The 26,252-nt window shown below is 41.2% G+C and overlaps 2 protein-coding genes and 1 non-coding gene across 5 annotated transcripts in view; all 3 read right to left on the bottom strand.

The window, feature by feature from the left end:
* Positions 1–26,252, bottom strand: part of GNE (glucosamine (UDP-N-acetyl)-2-epimerase/N-acetylmannosamine kinase) — a 53,295-nt gene that overhangs the window by 5,793 nt on the left and 21,250 nt on the right. For 2 of the 3 annotated variants that reach the window (XM_070431197.1, XM_070431199.1), the window contains exons 4-10: positions 22,762–22,914; positions 19,910–20,122; positions 10,645–10,732; positions 9,226–9,436; positions 5,186–5,315; positions 4,631–4,852; positions 2,686–2,868 (exon numbers count right to left, since the gene is read on the bottom strand). In XM_070431197.1, the coding sequence (XP_070287298.1) occupies positions 2,686–2,868; positions 4,631–4,852; positions 5,186–5,315; positions 9,226–9,436; positions 10,645–10,732; positions 19,910–20,122; positions 22,762–22,914 (1,200 nt within the window). The remainder of the gene's footprint in view (positions 1–2,685; positions 2,869–4,630; positions 4,853–5,185; positions 5,316–9,225; positions 9,437–10,644; positions 10,733–19,909; positions 20,123–22,761; positions 22,915–26,252) is intronic. The other variant, XM_070431198.1, reaches the window with a different exon arrangement.
* Positions 5,670–5,776, bottom strand: LOC139021374 (U6 spliceosomal RNA). The gene has a single exon (XR_011473479.1). It is a non-coding gene; the product is annotated as a U6 spliceosomal RNA (small nuclear RNA).
* On the bottom strand, positions 15,700–17,988 carry LOC139020904 (large ribosomal subunit protein eL34-like). Its single transcript, XM_070430977.1, has 2 exons — positions 17,917–17,988; positions 15,700–16,152 (listed from the first exon to the last, which is right to left on the bottom strand). The coding sequence occupies exons 1-2, from the start codon at positions 17,986–17,988 to the stop codon at positions 15,784–15,786; spliced, it is 441 nt and encodes a 146-aa protein (XP_070287078.1). The 3' UTR covers positions 15,700–15,783.

Here is a 26,252-nt window from a genome sequence, read left to right as displayed (position 1 = left end):
TTCTTGGCTTCATCGCTTTGAATATTTCTTGCCACTCCCTTCTGGCCTGCAAAGTTTCTGTTGAGAAATCAGCTGACAGTCGTATGGGTATTCCCTTGTAGGTAACTGAGTTTCTTTCTCTTGCTGCTTTTAAGATTCTCTCTTTGTCTTTTGCTCTTGGCATTTTAATTATGATGTGTCTTGGTGTGGTCCTCTTTGGATTCCTTTTGTTTGGGGTTCTCTGCGCTTCCTGGACCTGTAAGTCTATTTCTTTCACCAGGTGGGGGAAGTTTTCTGTCATTATTTCTTCAAATAGGTTTTCAATATCTTGCTGTCTCTCATCTTCTGGTACCCCTATAATTCTGATGTTGGTGCGTTTGAAGCTGTCCCAGAGGCTCCTTACACTATCTTCGTATTTTTGGGTTCTTTTTTCATTTTGCTTTTCCGGTTGGGTGTTTTTCGCTTCTTCGCATTTCAAATCTTTGACTTGATTCTTGCGCTCCTCTGGTCTGCTGTTGGGAGTCTGTATAATATTCTTTATTTCAGTCAGTGTATGCTTACTTTCTAGTCGGTCCTTTATCACACCACCGAGGGTCTCATTAGATTTCCTGTACATCTCATCAAGTTTATCGACAGACTCTAGAAGCCTCTTGAGAGACCTCAAAAGTGTGGTTCTGAACTCAATATCCTCCCTTGATAGTTTTGTCCTGTTTCTTTGTCTCCGCATTTTTTACGCTTTCTTGGTGCACCCCCTAGTGGTCTTTGTGCGCAGTCTTGTAGTTAAGCCTTGATTGTTGTAGTTAATACTAGAGGGATTTTACCTCCAGGTCGACTGGCTGTGAGAATCAGCTGTGTTTGCAGTGGGAGAACTTCTGTCCTCTGGAGAGGTGCTAATTTAGCCTTTGCCTGAGGCTATCCGGCAAATGCCTCTGTGCAGGGCTTGGGCGGGGCGGGTCCCACGGGATCAACAGGGCGGAGGAGGGAGCAGTTATGGCTGCTCTCAGTCCGTCCCCAGGGGCTCTGCCTCTCTGTCCCAGCAACCGCTGCAAACCTCGGAGGGACCGAAGCCAGACAGTCCTGCTTCTCCCGTTTGAGTCTGGGTCCCTAGAGACTCGCCCGAATCTGGAGCTCAGTCTGAGGCTCCCTCCGGATTGAAACAGACAATCGCGCCCTCAGCCACCAGCCCGCGCTGCGCGCACTCCGCACCTTAGTATTTTACTTCAGCACTGCGCCTCCTCTGATTCTCGGTTCCTCCTAGTTGTAGAACTTCCACTCAGCCAGCCTTCCTGTGGTTCTGGATGATGTCCGTTCTGTCTTTTAGTTGTATTTTTGAAGTGGTTGTTCAAGGCAGCAAACTCCGGCGTTAACCTATGCCGCCATCTTGGTTTCTCAGGATTCCATTCTTGACTTGCATCATTCATTTCCCTTTCAGAGGTTTAACTGTCACCTCCATGCTGATTCCCAAATCCCTACCTCTACCCTAGTCCTCTCTCTTGAGCATCAGGCCCCTATAGCCGGCTGCCTCCTATGCATTTCCACCTGCATATGGATGTCTTACTGGTACCCAACTATTACCTTCCTTCAAAACCTGTTCCCCAACTTGTCCATCCAGAAAACTGGAAGTCACTCTATAGAACTGCCCCATTTAAAGCTATCCTCTATTCAACTACCATTTTCCTCCCAGGAAACAAAAATTTATAATTCAGTGAAGAATCTAAAATTCAGATCTGACTGTATCTTTTCCCTAAAATTTTTCAGTGGCTTCTCCATTAGCTGCTGGTTCTGGCTTACCTCTTACTACATGATACTCTGCCTTTATGCACCAACATCACTGTCTCCCAAGCTTGGAAATGTTCCTGTGCCCATTCAGACTTGCCTCACTAGTGCTATTTACCCTCTGACTCTCGACCTCTCAGGACAGCACCCTAACACTCCCTTCACTGTATGGAAAAGGTGGGAGGGAACGCTGGTGTCCTTATATGCATCTACATTTCTTGGCCATCATTCTCTCTGCACCTGAGACACCATATTATGATATTATGATATTAAATGACTCCCTCTTGCATTAGAATGGAAACCATCTTGACTTTTATAACATCTAGAAACAGCATTAGTTCAAATAGACCTTTTAGAATTAAAAAACTAAAATATGTTCCTCCATTTAATTCTTCATTAAAATGTGTATTGATGTGTATTAAGCCCCTGTGCTAGGAGCTTAGAAAACAAAAATAAAAGACAGCCCTAGCTGGTTTGGCTCAGTGGATAGAGCGTTGGCCTGAGGACTGAAGAGTCCCAGGTTCGATCCTGATCAGGGCACATGCCCGGGTTGCTGACTCAATCTGCAGTAGGGGGTGTGCAGGAGGCAGCCAATCAATGATTCTCATCATTGATGTTTCTATTTCTCTCTCCCTCTGCCTTCCTCTCTGAAATCAATGAAAAAAAATACACATTTTTTTAAATGAAAGACATCTTCCCCACTCCCCTGGAGCTCAGGACCCCTGTCCACCTCCACCCCTGCAGAGGAAGAGTGTTGACATGGGTCAGGACTAAGGAAGCTTTGGAGCTTCAATATGAGAGAGCCCCACTCGTATTCCAGGAAGGGAAAAGGTTAAGAGCTTGGGTTTCAGTGCTCAGCCTTTGGAATACCTACTTTGAAGTATTTTTCTACCATCTGGCTATTTAATCCCTTAGAAGAAAGAAACCAACCGTCATGTAGCTTTTTTGCTTCCTTCTGCAAGGCCATTCCAGAGGCATATGCTTCAATGCATCCATGGCTCCCACAGGAACAATCAGGCCCATCTAGAGACACAACAAGGTGGCCAAGTTCTGCAGCACAGAAGGAACTTCCATGGATCAATTCATGCTGATGGATGATTCCCCCGCCAATTCCTACAGAGAGACAGCAATCCTTGAGGTGACTCTTCATTTGAGACAGAAAACTGATATGGCAATGCCTCATCTGTTAAGGAAAGCTTTGGAATGTGAGGTTCTATACAGTGCCTACTTTCCTAGTAGCTGAAACTTACTAAGTACCAAAACTTTATTTGGAATCATCTTGGATGGAAATAATTTTAGCAGATCCTCTGATACCCTGTGTTGCATCTGCTTGACTCACCTTGTGATGACAGACCACCTCAAGTGCACACTGTCCACTGTTCTCCCCGAGGCTTTCTCCAACACTAAAGAACTCGGTCAACCATGCAAGCACAGTGTCCAGAGGCAACCCTCAACCAAGGCAAGACAGGAGCCAGCAGACCCAAGTGGACAATTCTGGATGGTATTCTGCAGGCTTTTGGGGAGGTTCCAGTAGATTTCAGCCCCCACTGCCCTCTAGACAACTTTGATCATGTCTCCTCTAGTGACTCTCCTCCTACTCTCTTCCCACTCCCTCACTCCTGCTTCCCAGCATCACTGCCAAAATAAAATACCCACAACCTAAATCCTTGTCTCAGACCCTGCTTTGGGGGCAGACAATCTTTCTAAGGTATCAAATACCTCCTACTTTCTTAAACAGAATATGAATATGATTTTGCCTCCTCTTAATACCGTGTCTAAAAAATTTTGATTCAGGAATTATGAATATCAATGACTGTCTTGTTATGGAATTTGGGAGTTACTGAGGAGTGAAGACCATTCTGCCTTAGCAGGCTCTGCTTTTTAGTTTTCCCGCCATCTATTACTTCTGGTGGCACCTATTCTTCAACGCCCACCCCTCTCATTTGCAGCTTATTAACTGCTCTGTGCCAGGAAGTGATAGCCAGACTTGTGACACTGTGTTCAAGACTAAGAGAAGAAGTATATGAGCTTAAAGGGGAGGTAGTATAGAGTTTAAGAGCACACAAGTGTTGAAGTTGGGCATATCTAGGATCAAATGCTGGCTAGACCATGTATTAGCTGAGGCTTCCTCATTTAAAAAACAAATTGGGACATCAGCAAAAATGGCAGAGTAGGAAACTCCAAAAGTGCATCCCTCCACTAAAGCAATGACTAAACTGGCAACTTTTTTGGAACTCTGGAAACTAAACAAAAGTTTGCAACAACCAGGGGAATGCTTTATCTGAATATTAGTAAGAGCTTCCTGGCATTTTCTGGTCCCATTAATCCCTCGGCCTCTTCCCCCCGCAACCTCCCCCCCACACACACACAAAAATTGGCAGTGGCCTTGAAAAGCAGCCCACGTTCCCAGTACAGATGGCAGTACTAGAGGGAGCTGAACAAACCTTATTCTTAAAGAATTGTGGTGGTTTATTTTGACCAGCTCAAAGGGCTTGCATTTATCTCACCTACCTCAGAACTCTCCCAGGGCCCAGGGGGCTGCACAAGGGGCATTTGTCAAAGGCATTTAAAGGCAAAATATACTTGGTCTTTGCTGCTTAGGGAACTAGGTAAAACTGGGGGCAAACAATATACTGACCAAACACACCAGGAGGAAAAGCTGGGGGGTGAGCAGCTTTGGGGAGTAAGGGGTTTGAATAGCTCTGACAAGCTCCTGAGATTTTAGAAGGCCACAGCCATGCTCAGGAACGACCTGAGCAGACCGCAGCTCTCCTGTGTGGCTCACTCTCAGGCCCTACTCAAGCAAGTTGGAAAGTGTTAAAGGTGTGCGCCAGCACACACTCTACCTCCTGAAGCAACCGTCCCCTGCTCTTACCTGTGCCTGTAATAAATGTCACAAAGTTTTCCAGGCCCTTTCCTTGGCCAAATTTCCTTTCCGCCATGGCGGCACAGTTGCCATCATTGTCTACCCACACGGGGAGATGCAAAGTATCAGACAGGGGAGTCCTGAGGTCCACAGAGTTCCATTCTTGGATCAGTTTGGTTGAATGCAGCACAACTCCTTCCCGAGGATTTACACGGCCACCTGTGGAAATACCTGAGCTCCACCACAAACACAAACACAGGCAAAGTAACTCTAATTAGCAATCTTAGAAAAGTGTGCCAACTTTCTGGGCTTGGAACACAAATTAATTCACCCAACATATCCTAAGACAAATATTACAAAGGATTGCAAAGAAATGACAAACAGTCCTGAGCTAAATCTATAGTTCCCAGATATACAGTACTAACAATGCTTTTCCCATAATGCTGGTTGGTGGCCACAGACAGGGCCTGGAGACAGGGACTTGATGTTCGGTCATGCAGCAGGACTCAGTGAGTTTTGTACATTAAAATGAACATTTCTTGGACATGTAATTCACAATCTTACCTATGCCCAAAATTCTGCAGTTCAGTTTTACAGCTTCTGCTGCAGCTTCTACACACATCTGTAAGATTAAATTAATCCTCTCTTCATAGGTTTTAGGATTGAACTGAGTATACTTCTTAACTATTTCACCCTAAAAGAGAAGAAACAACACCTTCTGTCTCACTGGTCTTCACTAAGAGCACACACAGTGAATCTTTTGTCCTTTTTCCAATGTATCAGACACCGCCATAGCACAGTTCTACAGATTTCGATGGCTGCTTTAGAAGGGAGCCATTGTCTGGCTTGGACCAGCCCCTGGATACACCAAAGTCGTTTTCTGGGAAGTCAGTCTGGGATATGACTGTTGAGGTAATGACAACTCCAGAGCCAATCAGATGACCACCCCTCCCACCCCCCAACCCGTCTCGCTTTTTTTTTTTTTTTAAGTATTTTTTTATTTTGGAACTGCCTTTACGTACAGACATCATTAAAAAAAAACCCACAAAAAAATATGGAACGCATCACGAATTTGCGTGTCATCCTTGCTCAGGGGCCATGCTAATCTTCTCTGTATTGTTCCAATTTTAGTATATATGCTGCCGAAGCGAGCATCCCATCTCTTTTTTAAAAAATTTTTTTAAATTGATTTCAGAGAGGAAGGGTGAGGGAGAGGGAAATAGAAACATCAATGATGACAGAGAATCATCAATAGGCTGCATCCTGCACGACCCCCACCGAGGATCAAGCCTGAAACCCAGGCAGGTGCCCTAACTGGAAATCAAACCATGACCTCCTGGTTCATGGGTCGACAACCACTGAACAACACCAGCCGGGGTGGCCCCTCTCTTAAGCATAAAGTCAATGTTGGCTAATCTTAATTTTCATTAAAAGGTCATACTTTACTTTTTCAGGTTGATAAATTTTCCTTGCTTAAATACTGAGGCAACTAAGTAAATTTCCTTAAGTAATTAAGCTTTAATCACCTCCCATAACTGAAGCCAGTAATGGTACGGTACCATGATGTTTACATTACTGTGTTTTCTGATATGCTTTAATACCATCAGGGATAGTCCCTCCTTATTATTCTTGTTTTTAAATTTTCTTTGTTCTCACTTGGGCATTAATTTAAGTAAATTTCCGAATAATGATGTTCAACTTTTAAAAATTTCATTTAGCTCTAGCCAGTTTGGCTCAGCCGATAGAGCATTGGCCTGTGGACTGAAGGGTCCCAGGTTCAATTCCGGTCAAGGGCATATGCCTGGGTTTCGGGCTCGATCCCTGGTGGGGGGTGTGCAGGAGACAGCCAATTAATGATTCTCTCTCATCATTAATGTTTCAATCTCTCTCTCTCCCTCTCCCTTCTTCTCTAAAATCAATAAAAATATACTTAAAACTAAATAAAATAAATAATATATTTAAAACTAAAAAATATATAATGGAAAAATGCTTTTTTAAATTTTCATTTAAATGTTGACTACGATTATGTTAAATTTATAAGTCAATTTGGAAAGTGCTGACATTTAAAAAATACTCAGCATTCCCAACCAGGATATTTCTTAAGTCTTTACATTTTACAGTAATGTTTTATAATTTTCTTTACATAGATCACACAGTTGTCTGGTTTTGATTATTCATAGATGATTCTGTTATGATATTCTGAATAAGATCTCTTTTTCCACTCTTCTGTTGTTAATGGATTTTTATACATTTACAAAGGTTAGAGTGGTCACTAATCTATCTATATATATAAAAGACTAACATGCTAAGTGTCCGACCATCCGGATAATGACATCATGTAGCAATGCCCGGCTTCCTCTCCCTAGCGACTAGCGTCCTTGGAGTTTCTTCAGCCCAGGAACATGACTTGCTTTATAGCCAAGTGGAAACATTTCACACTGTAACCAAATGTCTGTGAAGCATTTTCCCGTGCCTCATCTCATTTTATCCTCACAGTAGTCCTGGAGTAGCTAGATAGAAGACTCAGTGGAATCCTATTTTCTTTTCATTAGCCAGAAAATGGAGATTTAGAAAGCTTAGAAACTTGACCTGACTGAAAAGAAGAAATGGTGGACCTTGAAAATGACTTCAGGTTTTCTCACTGCACAGAATACAGTCAAACACTGCTACAGTTAAATATTTTCCCTGTTGTTCTCCCTGCATGATCTACAATAATAATCTGCTTCGTATTGATATTTACTGCTGTGTTGCTGACAATTACCTGAAAGAGAAGTTGGGGTGCTTCACTGGGCTATAAAAAGTTTAGCTAAATCAGAAAGCAGGACTAATTAAGCAAGTTTATTCTATATCTATAAGGGGCTAAGTTGACTCATGCATGCGTGATACATATAAAGCTCTCGCTGGCGCCAATTGCACATGTGTTTCCATCTGTCATTATCAACTGTGAATTTGGTTGACACTTCTATTATAGAGAAAGGGCGAATAGCAATATTAAAGTAGTTCTTCTAATTAATTTCTTTTCAATGTGCACGAATTCGTGCACCAGGCACCTAGTGATTGCCATAAAACCTAAAGTTGTGATTCTCAACCTTCATTGTGCATCAGAATCACCTGGGCAGCTTTGAACAAATATTGATGCCTGGCCTCCACCTCCAGAGATTCCAATTTAATTATTCTGGGGGTGGGGCAGGGGGCCAGGTATTTATATATTTTTTAAAGGTTCCAGATAATGTTATTGTGCAATCAGGGTTAAGAAACACTCACTTACTTAAAGAAGAACTAAAATCTTTGCCTTCAATTTCATGTAAGTAGAAAGTTATTGATATTTATATATTTATCATATCTAGCCATTTTACTCAATTGTCTTAATAATTATGTAAGGTTGTTTATTCACATTGCCTATAAATAACATTTATCCTGTCCACATTCTCCATTTTTGCAGTTTGTTCCATGTTTTATTCCCATCATAATTTCCAGAATTATGTTCAATAATGTTACAGAAACATCCTTCTTTTCCTCTTGATTGCAGTAATAATCCCTCTAGAATTTCACCATGACAAAGAGTGTTGGCCACTGATGTAGAATATATTATCTTCATATTAAGAAAATATTCTCTTACTGGAACTTTGTAAAGAGTATTAATAAAGGAGGCCTTTGGCTTCTCTTGAGAAAATCATATTTTGTTTTTCTTTATTGACCTAAACAACTTTGTGTTTAAAATCTTTGCTATTTCCAAATAAAAAAAGAAAAAAAATCCTTGCTATTTCTAATAAACTCCTGAAACTTTATATATCAACAATATTTCAAATAAATACTTTTCTGGTAGGTTTATTCTTTCTTGTTAAATCATCAGAGATCATTTTAACACAGACAATTTGGTGTTTTTTTGAAGGCTCTCTCAACCTCTGTCAGCACTGTGGTGATGGTTTGGTTAAGGGAGTGAAGGTATGCTGTACTCAACCAAAATCATATTCTACAGGAGATACCATTCCCGTGACATCTGCAGACACCCTCCCTGGGTAAGGAATCAGCATACTCCATAATCCAAGCTATTAACCAGATACAGAATTTCAGGTGTCCTGTGTGGCAAAAGCCCTGTCTGGGGCCAAAGTGGTCTCCCATTGTCAACTTATGTCCCCTAACTTTGCTTCCCCAAGAATTTTACTTCTTTGAATGTTAATAATTAGTAAAATAATGACAAATACTGTAATGGATCCAAAACGTCAATACTGCCCTAGCTGGTTTGGCTCAGTGGATAGAGCATCAGCCTGGGGACTGAAGCGTCCCAGGTTCTATTCCAGTCAAGGGCACATGCCTGGGTTGTGGGCTTGGTCCCCAGTGGGGGGCATGCAGGAGGCAGCCAATCAATGATTCTCTCTCATCATTAATGTTTCTATCTTTCTCTCTCTCTCTCCCCCTTCCTCTCTGAAATTAATAAAAAAATTTAAAAACACACACACAAAAAAACCCCCACAAAAAGTCAATACTGTGGGCAAATGATTACAAGCTATCATGTATGCTTCTAGTCTTACCTTCCAACCATACTTTTTAAAAATCAATTACTCACATGAGATATGAAGTCAAGATCTTAGGAGTACTTTTACCTTCATGCTGACTATTGCAACTCGGAGGTTTGTCCCGCCAAGATCAACAGCCAAGGCACTCAGAGTTTCAAGAATATGGTCAATGTCTTGAGAGATATTATCCTTCACAGGAGGAAAGCAGAATTTCTTTTGTAGTGGCTCTTGAAGATCAATAGATTTGAGAAATTTCAAAATCCTTGGAACAGCATTTCCATCCCCATATATCTTTGAGCTGCAATATCCAAAAAGTCCAATTAAATGCTTCTCTCATACATGCTAAATAATATTGAAGACATATTAATGGAATCTCAGACTTGAGGTAATAAAATCTGTACTTTTTCTTTTGAAAATAACAACATATGGATCTCTTTAGCAAACACAGTAAGCACATGTCACCAATGTAATGTTTAATTCCATTGTTGATTGAAATACAACTATTATCAAAGAAAAATTAGTTTTATTAAGCCAATATTAGAATATAACAGTTTGTGACAATGAATTTTTTTAGTTTTTATCTTTACCTTCATGGGGAAAAGTTATTTTCAGGAAAAAACATTCAAATACACGGGACAACTCATTAATTTGAACTAGAAAGGAGGGCAAACTAAATTAAAATGCTGAACCAGACTTCTTTATTTTTACTTGTACCTTCAGGGTGAACTAGATTATTAGTTATTTTTTTTACTTTTTAAAAAATATATATTCTTATTGTTTTCAGAGAGGAAAGGAGAGGGAGAAATAGAAACATCAATGAGAGAGAATCATTGATTGGCTGCCTCCTGCACGCCCCCTATTGGGGATCGAGCCCGCAACCCAGGCATGTGCCCTTGATCAGAATCAAACCCGGGACCCTTCAGTCCAAAGGCTGATGCTCTATCCACTGAGCCAAACCAGTCAGGGCAGAACTAGATTATTTTTATTTTAAATATGTTTTTATTGATTTTTAGAAAGAGAGGAAGGGAAAGAGATAGATAGAAACATCTAGAGAGAGGAACATCATTGATTGGCTGCCTCCTGCATGCCCCATACTGGGAATCAAAACCCAGCATGTGTCCTGACCTGGAATCGAATCGAAGTGAATCGAACCGCGACCTCTTGATTGACGCTCAACTGCTGAGCCACACTGGCCAGACTAAACTAGACTATTTTAAAAGAAAATCAGTTATATTGCTTTATAATACTTACGGAAATTCAAAGTAAGCTAAAGAAGTATTTCCTAGCTATGTTAACTAACTGAGACAAATAAAATTATTCTCCATCAGAATCCTTGGTACAGTAATAGGGGGTATATTAGCAAGCTCTGTCTCAGCACCAGCTAGGGATCTTAGGGATGGAGAATGAAAGCTCTGTTTGGATGATTAAACAGTGACCACAGCTGGAAATGGTGCCCAAGGCATCTCCTCTTTTAAATCGCTTTTAAAAAAGAGGGTATGTACTCACCAAGGGTACTGTTTACCAAACTGAAGGTGTAGTGCTTGCAATATTTTGTCTTGGGTATCAGCATCCCGGACATGAAGAACATTCTCCCCTAGGAAAATCCAGGGACACAGTATGATGATTCAGAAGCAGGAATATCCAAAGAATAAAGAAATTAGCAGTATGTTATCCTCATAATTATTCCTGAAACCCAGAGGTCTCAAATAAGTCTTCTTCTTTTAGAAAGACTTCAACTTTTCTACTGTTTATCCTTTAAAGCTCTCTCAGCAAAAGTATACATATATCAAATACTTAAGGGCACTAGGGTCCTTCATTCCCAAATAAAATCAATCAAATTTTTGTATGTTTCTTGAAATAAGTAAGGTGGATCAATCTAGAATCCACAAGTCATTTATCTAGTCATCTAGCATGTCCACTCTTTCAGTCTGCCCTCCCTCCCATCTACTTAGCCAGTTGTTCAATCAGCTGGTCAGGCCACGTTGGTCAGTTAGTCAATTAGCCATCAGCTGTTCACACAGTCACCTTCTCTCCACGTAGTTTCTGACTAACATGAAGGAGTAAATATAGTGAAATGCCATGTTTTTCAATAAACTTGGCTAAGAAGAGAAGAGCAGAAGGGTGGTGGCTGGAAAGAGGTATGAGGTCAAGGAAGGGGTATTTTTATGGTTTTGTTTTAAGATATTCGAAGCTTCGGCATGTTTAGATGATGAGGAAGCTAAAGATACATGAAAGAGAAAAGAACAACTGATCAGTCCCTGAGAAGGCAGGAGGGGTGATTTAGAACACACAAGGCTAGCTAGCAGTGGACAGGCAAGAGAAACCCCACACCCCACACCATCCAGTATAAAGAAGGGAAAGACAGATGGGTCTGTGGTTTTTGTTGTTATTAATCCTCACCCGAGGATATTTTTCCATTGATTTTTAGGGAGAGTGGAGGAGAGAGAATAAGACAGAGAGAAACATTGATGTGAAAGAAACACATCGATTGGTTGCCTCCTGCACGAGCCCCGAACAGGGCCTGGGCCAGGGAGGAGCCTGCAACCAAAGCACATGCCCTTGACCAGAATCGAACCCTGGACCCCTTTGGTCCACAGGCTGATACTCTATCCACTGAGCCAAAATGGCTAGGGCTGGGCTGTATTTATAAAATGTGGTGGCAGAAAGTACAAAGACTGCTTCTGACATATGACTATGTTGCTCAAACCAATATTAAATTTTCTGTTCACATCTTATTTGAACTGTCAGCAGCATTCAACACCATTTTCTGGAAACACTTTTTTCTGGGCTTTAATGATACCCCCCTCTTGGTTGCCTTGACCTCACCGGCAGTTCCTTTTCATTCTTCCTTGACGGGCTTTCCCTTCCTCACCAGAACACTAAATGCTGAAGAGCTCTAGAGCAGCGGTTCTCAACCTGTGGGTCGAGAACCCTTTGGGGGTCGAACAACCCTTTCACAGGGGTCACCTAAGACCATCGGAAAACACATATATAATTACATATTGTTTTTGTGATTAATCACTATGCTTTAATTATGTTCAATTTGAAACAATGAAAATACATCCTGCATATCAGATATTTACATTATGATTCATAACAGTAGCAAAATTACAGTTATGAAGTAGCAACGAAAATAATTTTATGGTTGGGGGTCACCACAACATGAGGAACTGTATTAAAGGGTAGCGGCATTAAGAAGGTTGAGAACCACTACTCTGGAGGTTGATCCTGGGCTCCACTCTCCTCCCTATTTATATGTTCTCCCTGGGTAATTCCATTGGTTTTTTTTGTTGTTGTTTTTTTAAAATATATTTTATTGATTTTTTCACAGAGAGGAAGGGAGAGGGATAGAGAGTTAGAAACATCGATGAGAGAGAAACATCGATTGGCTGCCTCCTGCACACCCCCTACTGGGGATGTGCCTGAAACCCAGGTACATGCCCTTGACCAGAATCGAACCCAGGACCCTCTAGTCCGCAGGCCAACGTTCTATCCACTGAGCCAAACAGGTTAGGGCTAATCCCACTGGTTTTAAATACTCTCTCAAGTAGAGTGTGCCATTACCCTCTATATCCTTTCCCTGTACTAGCAATACAGTTTTTATCTGGGCATCTAATCATCCAGCTAAAGAGTATATTCTTCAGCCTCCCTTGCAAATAGATGTGGCCATGTGACCACATTCTGATAGGAGGAGTGAAAAAATATTTGCAACTTCCAGGCTGTGCTTTTAAAGGTAAAGACATCTTCCCCTTCCCCCTTTCCCAACAGCTAAAATGTGGACTTGATAGCAAGACAGGTGGTGGCTAAGTCTCTGCCATACCAGTAAGAAATAAACAAAAATCTAACTTATTTAAGGCACTATTATTTTGGGTCTCTCTGATTCAGCAGCTGACCTGATATCCTAACTAAATACCATCCCACATGCCAGTCACTCTCAAATTTTTATCTTCAACTCTAACTCTCCCTGGAACTATCTAGCTGCTTACAGGCCATGTCCTCTTCGGCTTCTCAAACTTAACATGGCCATGAGAAGTCTCAATTCCACCCCTCCCAAATCTGCTTCTCCCTCAGTGTCCCCCGTATCAGGAAAGAGTACCCTCATCCAAAAACCTAAGAGTTATTGTCGATTCCTTTCTTCCTTTCACTGCTCATATCCAAGCATCAGCAAGTACCATAGTAAACCCCAAATCTAGCTTTTCTCCATCACTAATACTACCACATAGTCTAAGCCACTGTCATCTCTCACATGAACTGAAAACCTCTTAACTGGTCTCCCTGCTTCCACTCCTGCCCCGCCCACCACATTCCACTCTCCATATAGCAGCCAGATGGCCTTTCCAAAATGGAAGAAATATTGTGTCATCTTCTCTCTTAAATGGCTTCCCATCATACTTAGAAAAAAATCCAAATTGTTTACCCTGACTTAGGTCTGCCTCCTTCTATAACATCGTCTTGTATCCACTCTTCTTGCCCAGTACTCTACAGCTACCCTGGCCCATCTTTCACAGGTACATTAAGCTTATTCCTATCTTAGGGTCTTCATAGTAGAGTTTTCCTCTTCTCCCTGATCCTCACATAGCTAATTCCTTGTCATTAATATCTCAGCTTAAGTGTCATTTCCTAAACAAGGCCTTTCCTTATCTAATCTAATGTAGCCCACATATTACCTTTTGTTATAGTCTGGACAGCACAAACTATCATCTCTCCTCCCACTAGAATGGAAGTTTCATGAGAGCTCAACCCATTTTAGACTAGTTTACTACTGAATCCCAATGCATAACACATAGTAGGTGTTTATTAAATGTTTTCTTAATGAATGAATTAATGAAGTAGAAAGAATTTTCATCTGGTGGCGTCAATTTTCTCTGAGGTAGGGAGCAAAACAATACTTTGGGAATGAAAAGGAAGAAGGTCAAAAGATAATACAGAATAATGCTTTAAACAATAAAGTATTTAAATAAAAATAAATTTTTTTTATTGCTAAAAGTATTACAAAGGGTATTACATATGTGTCCTTCCCCCTCCCACCCCCGCCCTTGACAATTACCCTGGCCTCCCTTACCCCCCAGTGTCTTATGTCCATTGGTTATGCTTATATGCATGCATACAAGTCCTTCGGTTGATCTCTTACCCCCTTCCCTCCTGCCCCCCAACCCTCCCGCCTTCCTGCTGTAGTTTGACAGTCTGTTCGAGGCAGCTCTGCCTCTGTATCTATTTTTGTTCATAAGTTTATAATGGTCTTTATTATCCATAAATGAGTGAGATCATGTGGTATTTTTCTTTCATTGACTGGCTTATTTCACTTAGCATAATGCTCTCCAGTTCCATCTATGCTGTTGCAAATGGTAAGAATTCCTTTCTTTACAGCAACATAGTATTCCATCATGTAGATGTACCACAGTTTTCTCATCCATTCATCTACTGATGGCACTTAGGCTGTTTCCAGATCTTAGCTATGGTGAATTGTGCTGCTATGAACATAGGGGTGCATATATCCTTTCTGATTGGTGTTTCTGGGTTTCTTGGGATATATTCCTAGAAGTGGGATCACAGGGTCAAATGGGAGTTCCATTTTTAGTTTTTTGAGGAAACTCCATACTGTCTTCCATAGTGGCTGCACCAGTCTGCATTCCCATCAGCAGTGCAAGAATGTTCCTTTTTCTCCACATCCTCTCCAGCAATTGTCGCTTGTTGATTTGTTGATTATAGCCATTCTGACAGGTGTGAGATGGTACCTCATTGTTGTTTTGATTTGCATCTCTCGGATGATTAATGACTTTGAGCATGTTTTCTTCTGTCTCTTGGCTTTCTGAATGTCCTCTTTTGAAAGGTGTCTATTTAGGTCCTTTGCCCATTTTTTGATTGGATTGTTTATCTTCCTTTTGTTAAGTTGTATGAGTTCCCTATAAATTTTGGAGATTAGGCCCTTATCAGATATGACGTTGGCAAATATGTTCTCCCATGCAGTGGGCTTTCTTGTTGTTTTGTTGCTCTCTTTCTAATTCTTCGAGATGTAGAGTTAGATGATTTACTACCATTTTTTCTTGTTTTTTGAGATAGGTCTGTAGAGCTATAAACTTTCCTCTAAGGACTGCTTTCATTGTGTCCCATAGGTTTTGGATTGTTGTGTTTTCATTGTCATTAGTTTCCAAGATGTTTTTAATTTCTTCTTTGATCTCATTGGTAACCCAATCAACATTTAATAACATGCTACTCAGCTTCCAAGTGTTTGAGTATTTTGAGTTGTTTTTATTGTAGTTAATTTCTAATATTATGCCACTGTGGTCTGAGAAGATGATTGGTATGATTTCAATCTTCTTGAATTTGGGGAGACTTTGTTTGTGACCCAATATGTGGTCTATTTTTGAAAATGTCCCATGAGGCACTTGAAAAGAACGTATATTCCATGGCTTTGGGGTGGAATGTTCTGAAGATGTCAATTAAGTCCATCTAATCTAGTGAGTCATTTAGGATTGCTGTCTCTTTGCCGATTTTTTGTCTAGAGGATTTATCCAGTGATGTCAGTGGTGTATTAAAGTCCCCTACTATGATTGTATTGTTGTCGATCTCTCCCTTGCTATCTTCCAGGAGTTTTTTTGTTTTTGTTTTTGTTTTTTGTTACTCAAAAAAGCTTCATTTTCAAATTTATTTAGCTTTCTGACTCTGTACTTGTGCCTTCAACACTTTCACAACGATTTTCTGCTCCTCAATAAGGAAAGCACGCTTGATCCTGTCACGGACACATTTAGCACCCATGGATCCACCGTAGGCCCTGCTGACGTGTTTTTTCGTCTTGGACAACCTCATTAGAACTTTAGGTCTCACAGCATGAACCCCGTGAAGTCGGCCTGGGCACACGCCACACGCAGATTTGGGTGCTTTCCCAACCTTCTTGGTATAAAGGTAAACAATCCTATTACCAGGGGTTCGGGACAGCCTGGTTTTGTTGGAGGCTGTGTTGTAGGACAGCTTCTGCCAGTATGTCAAACGGTGGACCAATGGTGAATACCTAGACAGAAGTCACCATTCCTGGAAGAGCCCAGGAGTTTTTTTATGTATTTGGGTGCTCCTGCATTGGGTGCATATGTGTTTATCAGAGTTATATCCTCTTTTTGTATTGATCCCTTTAGTATTATGAAGTGGCCTTCCTTATCTCGTGTTATGGCCTTCACTTTGAGGTCTATTTTGTCCGATATAAGTATTGCTACCCCAGCTTTTTTTTCATTTCCATTTGCCTGAAAGATATTTTTCCATCCCTTCACTTTCAGTCCATGTGAGTCCCTTCTTCTGAGGTGGGTCTCTTGTAGACAGCAAATGTATGGGTCATGTTTTTTTATACATTCGGCCACTCAATGTCTTTTGATTGGAGCATTTAGGCCATTTACGTTTAAAGTTATTATTGAAAGGTACTTGTTTGTAGCCATTTCTATTTTTTGTGCCTGTTTTCTTTCTGATCTTTTTATTCTTCTTTTTATACCACTCCCTTTAGCATTTCTTGCATTGCTGGCTTGGTGGTGACAAACTCCCTTAGCCTTTTTTTGTCTGTGAAGCTTCTTATTTCCTCTTCAATTCTGAATGATAGCCCTGCTGGATAAAGTATTCTTGGATTCAGTCCTTTGCTTTACATCACTTTGTAAGTTTCCATCCATTCTTTTCTGGCCTGATGTGTTTCTGTTGAGAAATCATTTGATAATCTAATGGGAGATCCCTTGTATGTAACTTTCCGTCTCTCTTGCAGCCTTTAAGATTCTCTTTGTCCTGAACATTTGCCATGGTAATTATGATGTGTCTTGGTGTGGGTCTTTTCGGGTTCACCTTGTTTGGGACTCTCTGTGCTTGTGTGACTTTTTTCTTCCCCAACTCGGGGAAGTTTTCTGATATTACTTCTTCAAATAGGTTTTTTAACCCTTGTTCCTCTTTCTGTTGTTCTGGCACCCCTATTATTCGTATGTTGTTTCGTTTCATGTTGTCCCATAGCTCCCTCAGGCTCTCCTCCTGTCTTTTAATTTTTTTCTCCAATTGCTGTTCAGTTTGGGTGTGTTTTGTTTCCCTGTCTTCTAATTCGCTAATTCGGTCCTCCGCTTCTCCTAGTCTACTGTTGAAACTTTCAATGGTGTTTTTTATTGCAGCTTTATCACTCTTCATTTCTTCTTGGTTCTTACATAATTTGATTTTTTTCATCCGTTTCTTTTTGATTCTTACATAAGTTGTTGATTTTTTCCTCCATCTGGTTTATGCATTCTAGGATCCTTAATCTGAAATCTTTTTCTGTCATGTTGCATGCCTCTGTTTCACTTAGCTGCTTTTCTGGTGAGTCCTCCTTTTCTTTCCTTTGGGGGTTTCTTTGTCTACCCATGTTTGATCTCACCGACATATCTAGATGTTGAGTCGTTCAGGGGCTGCTCCTTGGGTGGCAGTGGCTCCTCGGGCTGTGGTTGCTCCTTGGGTAGTTGTGGTAGCATCTGCTCCTCAGTTGGCAGCAGCTCCTCTGGTGAGTGCTGTTCACTGCTGTGGTGGCTCCTCTGGTTGGTGGGGGGAGGCTTCACACAGAGCTGCTGTTCCTCAGACAGAGGATATGGCTTCACACACAGCTGCTGTTCCTCAGACAGTGGATGTGCTGATCACAAGGCTGCTGTTCCTTGGATGGGGGCGGGCTACACACGCTGCTGCTACTCCTTGAACTGCGGCGGACTGCTCATGTGGCTGCTGATCCTTGAATGGGTGCTGGCTGCACGCTGCTGTTGTTCCTCTCATGTGGTGGGCTGCTTGTGGGGTTACTGCTCCTAGAACCGGCTGCTGCTCGTCGGACAGGTGCAGGCTGTTGTGGCTCTGCTCCTCGGACCGGTGCATGCTGCGTAGGGCTGCTGTTCCTCAGATGTGGGCGGTCTGCTCCTGTGGCTCCTGCTCCTCGGACCGGGGTGGGCTGCCGCTGCTCCTCGAATGGGGCCAGGCCGCTCGCAGAACTGCTGCTCCTTGGATGGGGGCGGGCTGCTCACACAGCTGCTGTTCCTCGGACTGGGCAGGCTGCTCGTGCAGCTGCTGCTGCTTGGGCGAGGGCAAGATGCTTGTGCAGCTGCTGCTCCTTGGACTAGTGCAGGGTGCGGGCTGTGCGCAGCTGCTGCTCCTCAGATGGGGACGGGCTGCGCAGGGCTGCCGCTACTCAGACGTAGGAAGACTGCTCGTGCGGCTGCTGCTCCTCGGACAGGGAAGCGGGCCTCTCACACAGCTGCTGCTCCTTGGACAGGGGCAGGACACATGAGGCTGCTGCTCTTAGGATCAAGGCAGGCTGCTCACGGGGCTGATGCTCCCTGGACAAGAGCACGCCACTCACTTGTCTGCTGCTCACGTGGTTGAAAAAATAACGTGAAGAGAAGTAGGAAATAAAGGAACAAACAAACAAAAAAAGAGAACAAAGAAAGAAGCAAAAAAAAAGCAACAAACAAAAAAAAAAGGGAAAACAAAGAAAAAAGAAAAAAAAAGCTAACAAAATAATAAAAAAATAAAAATGAAAAATTGAAATGTCATTCCTTTGGCTGGCTTAAGATCCCAGTTTTCTGGAATGTCTGTGATTTTGTTGTTGTTGTTGCTGGGACTCCAATTCTTTTTCTATGAACTACATATATGTTTTCCATTAGCTATAGAAATATATTTGCATATAGACAGTATTAGAACTCAGACTAATGTTAACCAGTTAACTGCCACGATATTTTGAATTTAATTAAAAAAGGTCTGCCGTTTGCGTCTAAAGATGCTTATGGCATACAAATGGTTAATGATAGGATAAGCCCGGTTAGCAAATTCATTAATCATCCTACTTACACTTTAGTTATTAAGGAGGCATCTTATTTAGAAATGCCATTTAGTCTGAAGCACTGACTAAAGGGATTCTACTAGCTCCAGAAAATGAAAGGCTAGCACTCATATACTGAGAACACATTCTCCCTTCATCACAGCCATCAAAGACCACAATTAACTAAGAAACTCTTAGCTCTAACTGATATTACAAAGACAATAAAGCCAAGCCAGCATGGCTCAGTGGTTGAGTGTTGACCTATAAACCAGAGATCATGGTTTGATTCCTAGTCAGGGCACATACCTAGGTTGCGGGCTCAATCCCAAATGTGGGGTGTGCAGGAGGCAACTGATCAATGATACTCTCTCATCATTGATGTTTATGTTTCTACTAGAGGCCTGGTGCACAAATTCATGCACAGGTGGGGTCCATCAGCCTGGCCCGCAATCGAGGCCTATCAGGGGGCTGGCCGGGGTGGGGGAAGGGGCCACGGGAAGTTGGCTCTGGGAGCGCAAAGACCACCAGGGAGCAGCTCCTGGGTTGAGCATCTGCCCTCTGGTGGTCAGTGCATGTCATAGTGACTGGTTGACCAGTCATTTGGTTGTAATGGTCACTTAGGCTTTTATATATATAGGTCCCTCTCTCACCCTTCCTCTCTGAAATCAATAAGAATATATTTAAATATATGTATATGTGTGTGTGTGTGTGTATATATATATATATATATACATATATATATACACACACACACATATATTACACACATACACACACACAATTAATAAACAAAGACAATAAAAATGTAAGTAGAGCCTTAAAAAGTTTGGTAATTACAGTGTGCTTTATGTAAATTTTAAGCTACATTTGGTCATTAACTTCATTCACTCATTGATAAAAATGTATGTCATCATACATTTTGTAACAATTCATATATATCTATTAAGCCTAGTCAGCTGAAATATAAGCAAAGGTAGATACCTGTTTCTCTTCCAATCTGCCGTGTTCCTAGATTGATCACAGGTGTTCCAAAAGCTCCAACCTCTCGTACCCCACAACTGCTGTTCCCAATCACACAACCAGCGTGGGCAACCAACTGTATAAACTGTTCAAATGGGACATGTTTAACTGCACGAAAATTGGGATGATGCTCAATGCCCTTCTTCCGCATCACTCGAACCATCTCTTTGCTCCCTGTGAAAATGAACAGAACCAACTATTACATGGTTTATGAGAGAAACAATTTTCATTGGCTAGTATAACCCCACTTAAAGAAATCTTCCCATAAATACTCATAACAGTTATTCAGGAAATAGTCATTTTAATTGTTGATCTTTTCATGAGTGATGACTAGTTGTCTGGTTAGCTCTCTGCTTCAACTCATCTAGAAACTTTAAACAGCAACAGTTTGGACTTTTCAAACAGCACCCAGAAAGCAAATACCTTTTATAAATGCCCCAGTAAAAGTCTTTACCTTAAACAACAATTAAGAGGCTCAAGACAAGCCACTAGTTTCTATTTCTGAGGCTGGGTGTTCCTAAATGGAAAGGTCTCAGGCTCGACCCATCAAGCTGACAACAGCTCAGTGGGATAATTCTCCCACTTATGTGGATTAAGCTCCAAGAAAATACAGATAGATTCTGTTACTGTGGCTGATATCTTATTTTAAACTAGAGGCCCGGTGCACGAAATTCATGCACAGGAGGGGTCCCTCAGACCAGCCTGCACCCTCTCCAATCTGGGACCCTTCGGGGGATGTCCAACTGCCTCTCCCAATCCAGAACTGCTGACTCCTAACTGCTCATCTGTCTGCCTTCCTGATCACCCCTAACTGCTCCCCTACTGGCCTGATCACCCCTAACTGCTTCCCTGCTGGCCTGATTGCCCCTAACCACCACTGCCTCACCCCACACCCAGGACCCAGGACTCTCTCCTCTTGCTGGTTTTAGGCACCCAGGACCCAAGCTTCCCTGCCTCTGGCTGGCTGCAGGCACCCAGGACCCGGGCCAGCTTTGCCCGGGTCGGCTGCAGCCACAGGCACCTGGAACCACAGGGCAGGCGCCCGAGACCGCAGGGAGTGCAGCTTGTCCCTCTCCCAGGCCGCAGCCCTAGCCGCTGGCGCCCAGGACCGAGGGACAGGCAGCTTGTTCTCTCCTGGGCTGCAGCCCTAGCCGCTGGTGCCTGGGACTACAGGGTGGGTGGCTTGTCCCTCTCCCAGGCTGCAGCCTGGCTGGTCCCCATTCCTCTCTCGTGAGCTCATTTGTGCCTGGCTGGTCCCCATTCCTCTCTTCCCAGTGTTGAGTGTCTGAGCTGTTACGGCGTGAGGGTGTGATGACCATTTGCATATTAGCTCTTTATTATATAGGATGTGTGATTTTAAAAAATGTTACAGATATATGAGGGAGAGGCCTCTCTGCTTGCCTCTCTACTCACCCTTCCCTAGCTACCAAGGGAGGCAGAGTTGCTAATCTGGTTGGTTAGAAGGCAGGACAGCAATCACACTGCATTCCCCAGTGGGCAGTAGCCACTGATTTAACAAAAGCTGGGAATGCAGTGTTCTCTCTCATTTTAACTTTCTCTGTGTAGTGAGATAATAGAGCCAGGGTCTACTCTTTAGCACAGGCCCAGCCATGCCTATAACCATTGCAGAATGCCAGAAGGTGCTACTATTCCAAGATTCAAATTTGGGCTCAGTTGAAGGCTTGTTTTTGGCCTTAAGCCTAGATTAGAGGTAGTAATCATGTTTTCCTGAGGGTTCTATATTACGGAACTGGGCACTAAACAGATAATGAGAAAATGATGCCTTGATTCTTATTTCCCTATTGTTCCTTGTGTATATTTTATCAAAAACTCCGTGAGAAGGAAATGGGAGTGGTAGGCATGATATAGGCATTCCTGGGACCTTTTACTTTCAGAGGGGAAAAATATTTCTAATTTAAGGTATATACAATCAGGAAAGTATATTAAAAACAAAACACAATTGGCAATGAATATTAAACAAGAGAGATATATAATTACAAATATTTACACAGAAGTTTAAAGGATTATAAAAGAAGAAATATTAAGGTTTCAGAAATATTGTTAAATTACCTGGACAAAATCGGGGTTGTGGGTTAACTTTTTTTTTCCCAATTACCACTAAGACAAGGATTCTTTCAGAGAATGATGATGACATCATGACATTGCAGAAAACGGTCCTGCCTCCTTTTCCACAAAGTGCCTAACAGCTCAGCAGTGAGTGGTGTCAGCTAATAATGAATATTTGAAAATTCTTTATGTCAGGCACTTCTCATTCATATCTCATATCTCCATTAACATGGTTAAGGTCTCACTAGCACCAAAGCCTATAGTACCACCCACTGGTAGGTGATCAATAAGGTCAGGCTTGGGGATCAACTGGGGACTCTAGATCTAAATTGTTTAAGCTCAAGATTACTTTAAGGTACAGTTAATATAAAGAAGAGAAGAAATAATAATATGGCTATTTTACTGTGGTCAGTGGAGTCATTACTTTAATAAAGACACTTTCAACTTCTAAGGTTTGTCTCTTTGCTATTGCATTTTCTCACTGGTGTAAACTGGAGGGAAGAGATTTAATATAAAACTAGAGTGAAGATTAGAGAGATTTTTCTTTTTTTTAGTATTAAGTTTCTACTAGACTTTACAAAAACATCACAATCTCTTCAATCTGCTACAAAATTGGTGATCCTTTGAAAACTGCAACGCATTTCAGAATACAGCAGCCTTCAATATAAAATGAGCAAGACAGGAAGGGCAGTCAAAAGAAGACATAACAGAAACGTACAACTGGAAAGGTAGGTGGCACCAATTACCTGCATCAATATTTGGAAACAGAACTAGGGTCCGCTTGTTAAATGAGATAAGTGCATCCAATGTTAACTCAAACATTTTAATGGAATGCTTAATGTCAGTGGTCACGGGGTGTTGTAGAGCAACAATGTAATCTTTAGGTTTTACATCATCACCTGTTTAAAGAAAAATCAAACCACATTGCTTCATTGGTTATGAATCTCAAAGGAGGAAGAAGAAAATTCCAAAAGGCAGATCCCAGTCTGTGCTTTTACAAATGATAAGGAAAAAAGGTTGTTATATTTTAAGCCAGTCATCCAAATTGGGTTCAAATGATAAAAACTTATAGCAAAAAGTTCAAGAATTCGACAAACTTAACATTTTAAAAAGGTGCTTGCTACCACAAACAAAATATATGACTTTAAACAGAAGACACTAACTAGAATTCATTCTTTCAAGTCCAAAATATTCCAAAGCATTAGAAAACTGAATCTTCCCAATTTCAAACTAGTGTCTTTAATGAATTATCAGCAATATCAATGAATAATATGTTGCAAATCATGACATTCAGAGGTTGAATGGGCATTAAATATATTTCATATAATACATAGGAGCTTCCTCTTACCATCACCCACCGAATTCAATAAATGGCTAATATTTCTAACTCTGTTCAAAGAATGAGAATGGCTTCACTTATCCCAATGCTAGGTAGGATACCAAGGACAGTTCCTCAGCAAAGATTTAAAAGTGTAAATGGGGCCCTGGCTGGTTTGGCTCAGTGGACAGAGCGTCGGCCTTCAGACTGAGGGGTCCCAGGTTCGATTCTGGTCAAGGGCATGTACCTTGGTTGCGGGCACATTCCCAGTGGGGGGTGTGCGGAGGCAGCTGACCGATGTTTCTCACTCATCGATGTTTCTAACTCTCTATTCCTCTCCCTTCCTCTCTGTAGAAAATCTTTAAAAAGTGTAAATGGGTCAGATGGACAGTGCAATGCCAAAGAACACAGAACATTTATCAATAGGGCCTATATTATCCCATAAAATGAGCTCCAGTCACTTATTTTTTAATGAGAGTATATTTATTTGTGATATTAATTTTAATGATCAATTTTACAATGCATTATATATTAATTTCAAAATTCAAACAATAGCAGTTATTTTTTATGATTTAATGGTAACAGAATTTTTACTAAGAATCTTCAGTAGTAACTGATTTAAAAACTATAGGTTCCCGCCCTAACCGGTTTGTCTCAGTGGATGGAGCATCAGCCTGTGGACTGAAGGGTCTCAGGTTTGATTCTGGTCAAGGGCATGTGCCTTGGTTGTGGGCACATCCCCAGTGGGAGATGTGCAGGAGGCAGCTGATCGATGTTTCTCTCTCATTGATGTTTCTAGCTCTCTATCCCTCTCCCTTCCTCTCTGTAAAAAATCAATAAAATATATTAAAAAAATAATAAAGGTTCCCAAATTATATTTAAAAAATTATTGATTCTATATTATGTTCCAAAATAGGGCTAGGGGGGCATAATTATTAAATTTTTGAGCAAAGTAGAAATTTCTTTGTGCAAAGGCCTAAAAGAATCTATCAGAATCAAAAGTCTAGAAAGATGAGTTCAACATAAATTTAAGTAATTCACTAGATATAGATCAGGGCCTTTAGAAACTATGGGGAGAGCTAGACCAGCATGGCTCAGTGGCTGAGCATCGACCTATGAACCAGGAGGTCATGGTTCAATTCTCAGTCAGAGCACATGCCCAAGTTGCAAGCTCGACCCCCAGCGGGGGGCATGCATGAAGCAGCCAATCAATGATTCTCTCTCATCATTGATATTTCTACCTTTTTCTCCCTCTCCCTTCCTCTCTGAAATAAAAAAATAAAAAATAAATAAAAAACAAACTATGGGGAGAGAAACAACAATGAAAGAGATAAAAGATAAGGTACAAGTTGGTCCCGCTATAAAGCACATTTCTATAATGTGAATTAGCTCATCTGTGGTTGGTAAATAAAGGAAGGATGTCAGCCTTTAATGTATAGTTTAGTTATTCATACATGATTCCCCATGGCTATATACAAATGTAAATATACACAATGTTGCTAATATTTTTATTAGGAGGAAGACAGCACCTGTCAGAGGGCCCTTTCACCCCACATTCTTTCTCTTGGTTCAGTGTGCCCATGTACTCTGTCTTGAGAACACTTTTGGGACAAGTGTCTCTGACCATGGCTGTGCGTGTGTGTAGGGGGAGAGGGAGACAATTTTACTTTGAGTGAAGATGTCAGAGAGGTTCTGTGGTCCCATGCAGAGGATCATTCTATATAATTTATGGCTACAACTTATTGCTAAGGTGAAAGTGGGAGATGAAGAAAAATTCCAGCAGTTAACCCCAAGAGAACTTCCATTTCTCATTTATTTTCTCCTTTAAGTGTGATTAAGAAATATCTGCACTATATAGAAAATAACCATATAATGCGAAATTGCACTTTGTAACTCAAGACTCTATCTGGAGCTAGATTCTTTATAAAAGAAGGATAGCTACAGAGCAAAAACTAGTGAAAAAGAAAACACAGGACAATAAGCTGGAGCTACCCATCTCTGGCAATAATACATTTTGTGCAAAGCTTCTCAACGCACAGCTTCTGACATTATCACTCTGCCTTTATCCCCAGAACTCAGTCAGCAGTCTCAACCCTTCCACACAACCCTTTCCATTAAGGTACCATCATTTTGTTTTGTGTTCAAGTTCTATATTTACTGTGGCATTTCTTTCAACATTGGGAAATTAACATGTCTTTTCAACTTAGCTAATATTTTTATTAGGACTGTTATTTATTAATGTTCTGGTTACAAAGTTGCAATCCTATTTTTCCTGTAAGTAAGGGATAAACATCAGAAGAAGCGGGTACAGACATTGCACAATGTATCATTGCTAGGGGTAGGTGGCTTGGGCTCATTGTCTTGTTCCCACTCACCCCATCCCAAAACACACACTGCTGTTTTTTAAATCAAGTTTTTGCTCTTTTGTCATCTTTCTTTTCATAAACTGCTCAAGTGGTTCCAAATAGAACTTTAAGCCCTACAAGTACAAGCTTGCTACATTCTGCTTTATAAGGATTATTTTCTATTCATTACAGGTTTTTCAAAAATCCAAAGTTTGTCAGAATACATTTAAGAGCTAACAATATAATCAGAACATAATGAAAGAATGTTTGCTTAGAAGCATACAAAAAGAAGAGACTAAAGAGACAAGTTTCTTCCACTAGCATTATCTAGACAGGGTCCTTAATAACTACAAATCTGTCCAAGAATAAGAAATATGTAGAATGGATTAACTTCTATAATACGAAAGCCGGATCCCTTTCCTGTTTTAATGTGATCTGATTTAAAATATACACAATCACTTAAAGTACACAATCACCTATTATTCATTAACTTCATTTTCCAATAGTTCTACCTCTTTAAAAAGGAGAGCCCTAAGTACCTCAACAGATAATTAATCCTGGTTTGTTCTCTAGA

This window comes from Myotis yumanensis, unplaced genomic scaffold (genome assembly GCF_028538775.1).
Source record: "Myotis yumanensis isolate MYYU_CA2020_CCGP unplaced genomic scaffold, mMyoYum1.0.hap1 SCAF_12, whole genome shotgun sequence".
Taxonomy (NCBI): Eukaryota; Metazoa; Chordata; class Mammalia; order Chiroptera; family Vespertilionidae; genus Myotis; species Myotis yumanensis.
Note: the sequence above shows the minus strand (reverse complement) of the source record. Positions and strands in the feature narration are given on the sequence as shown.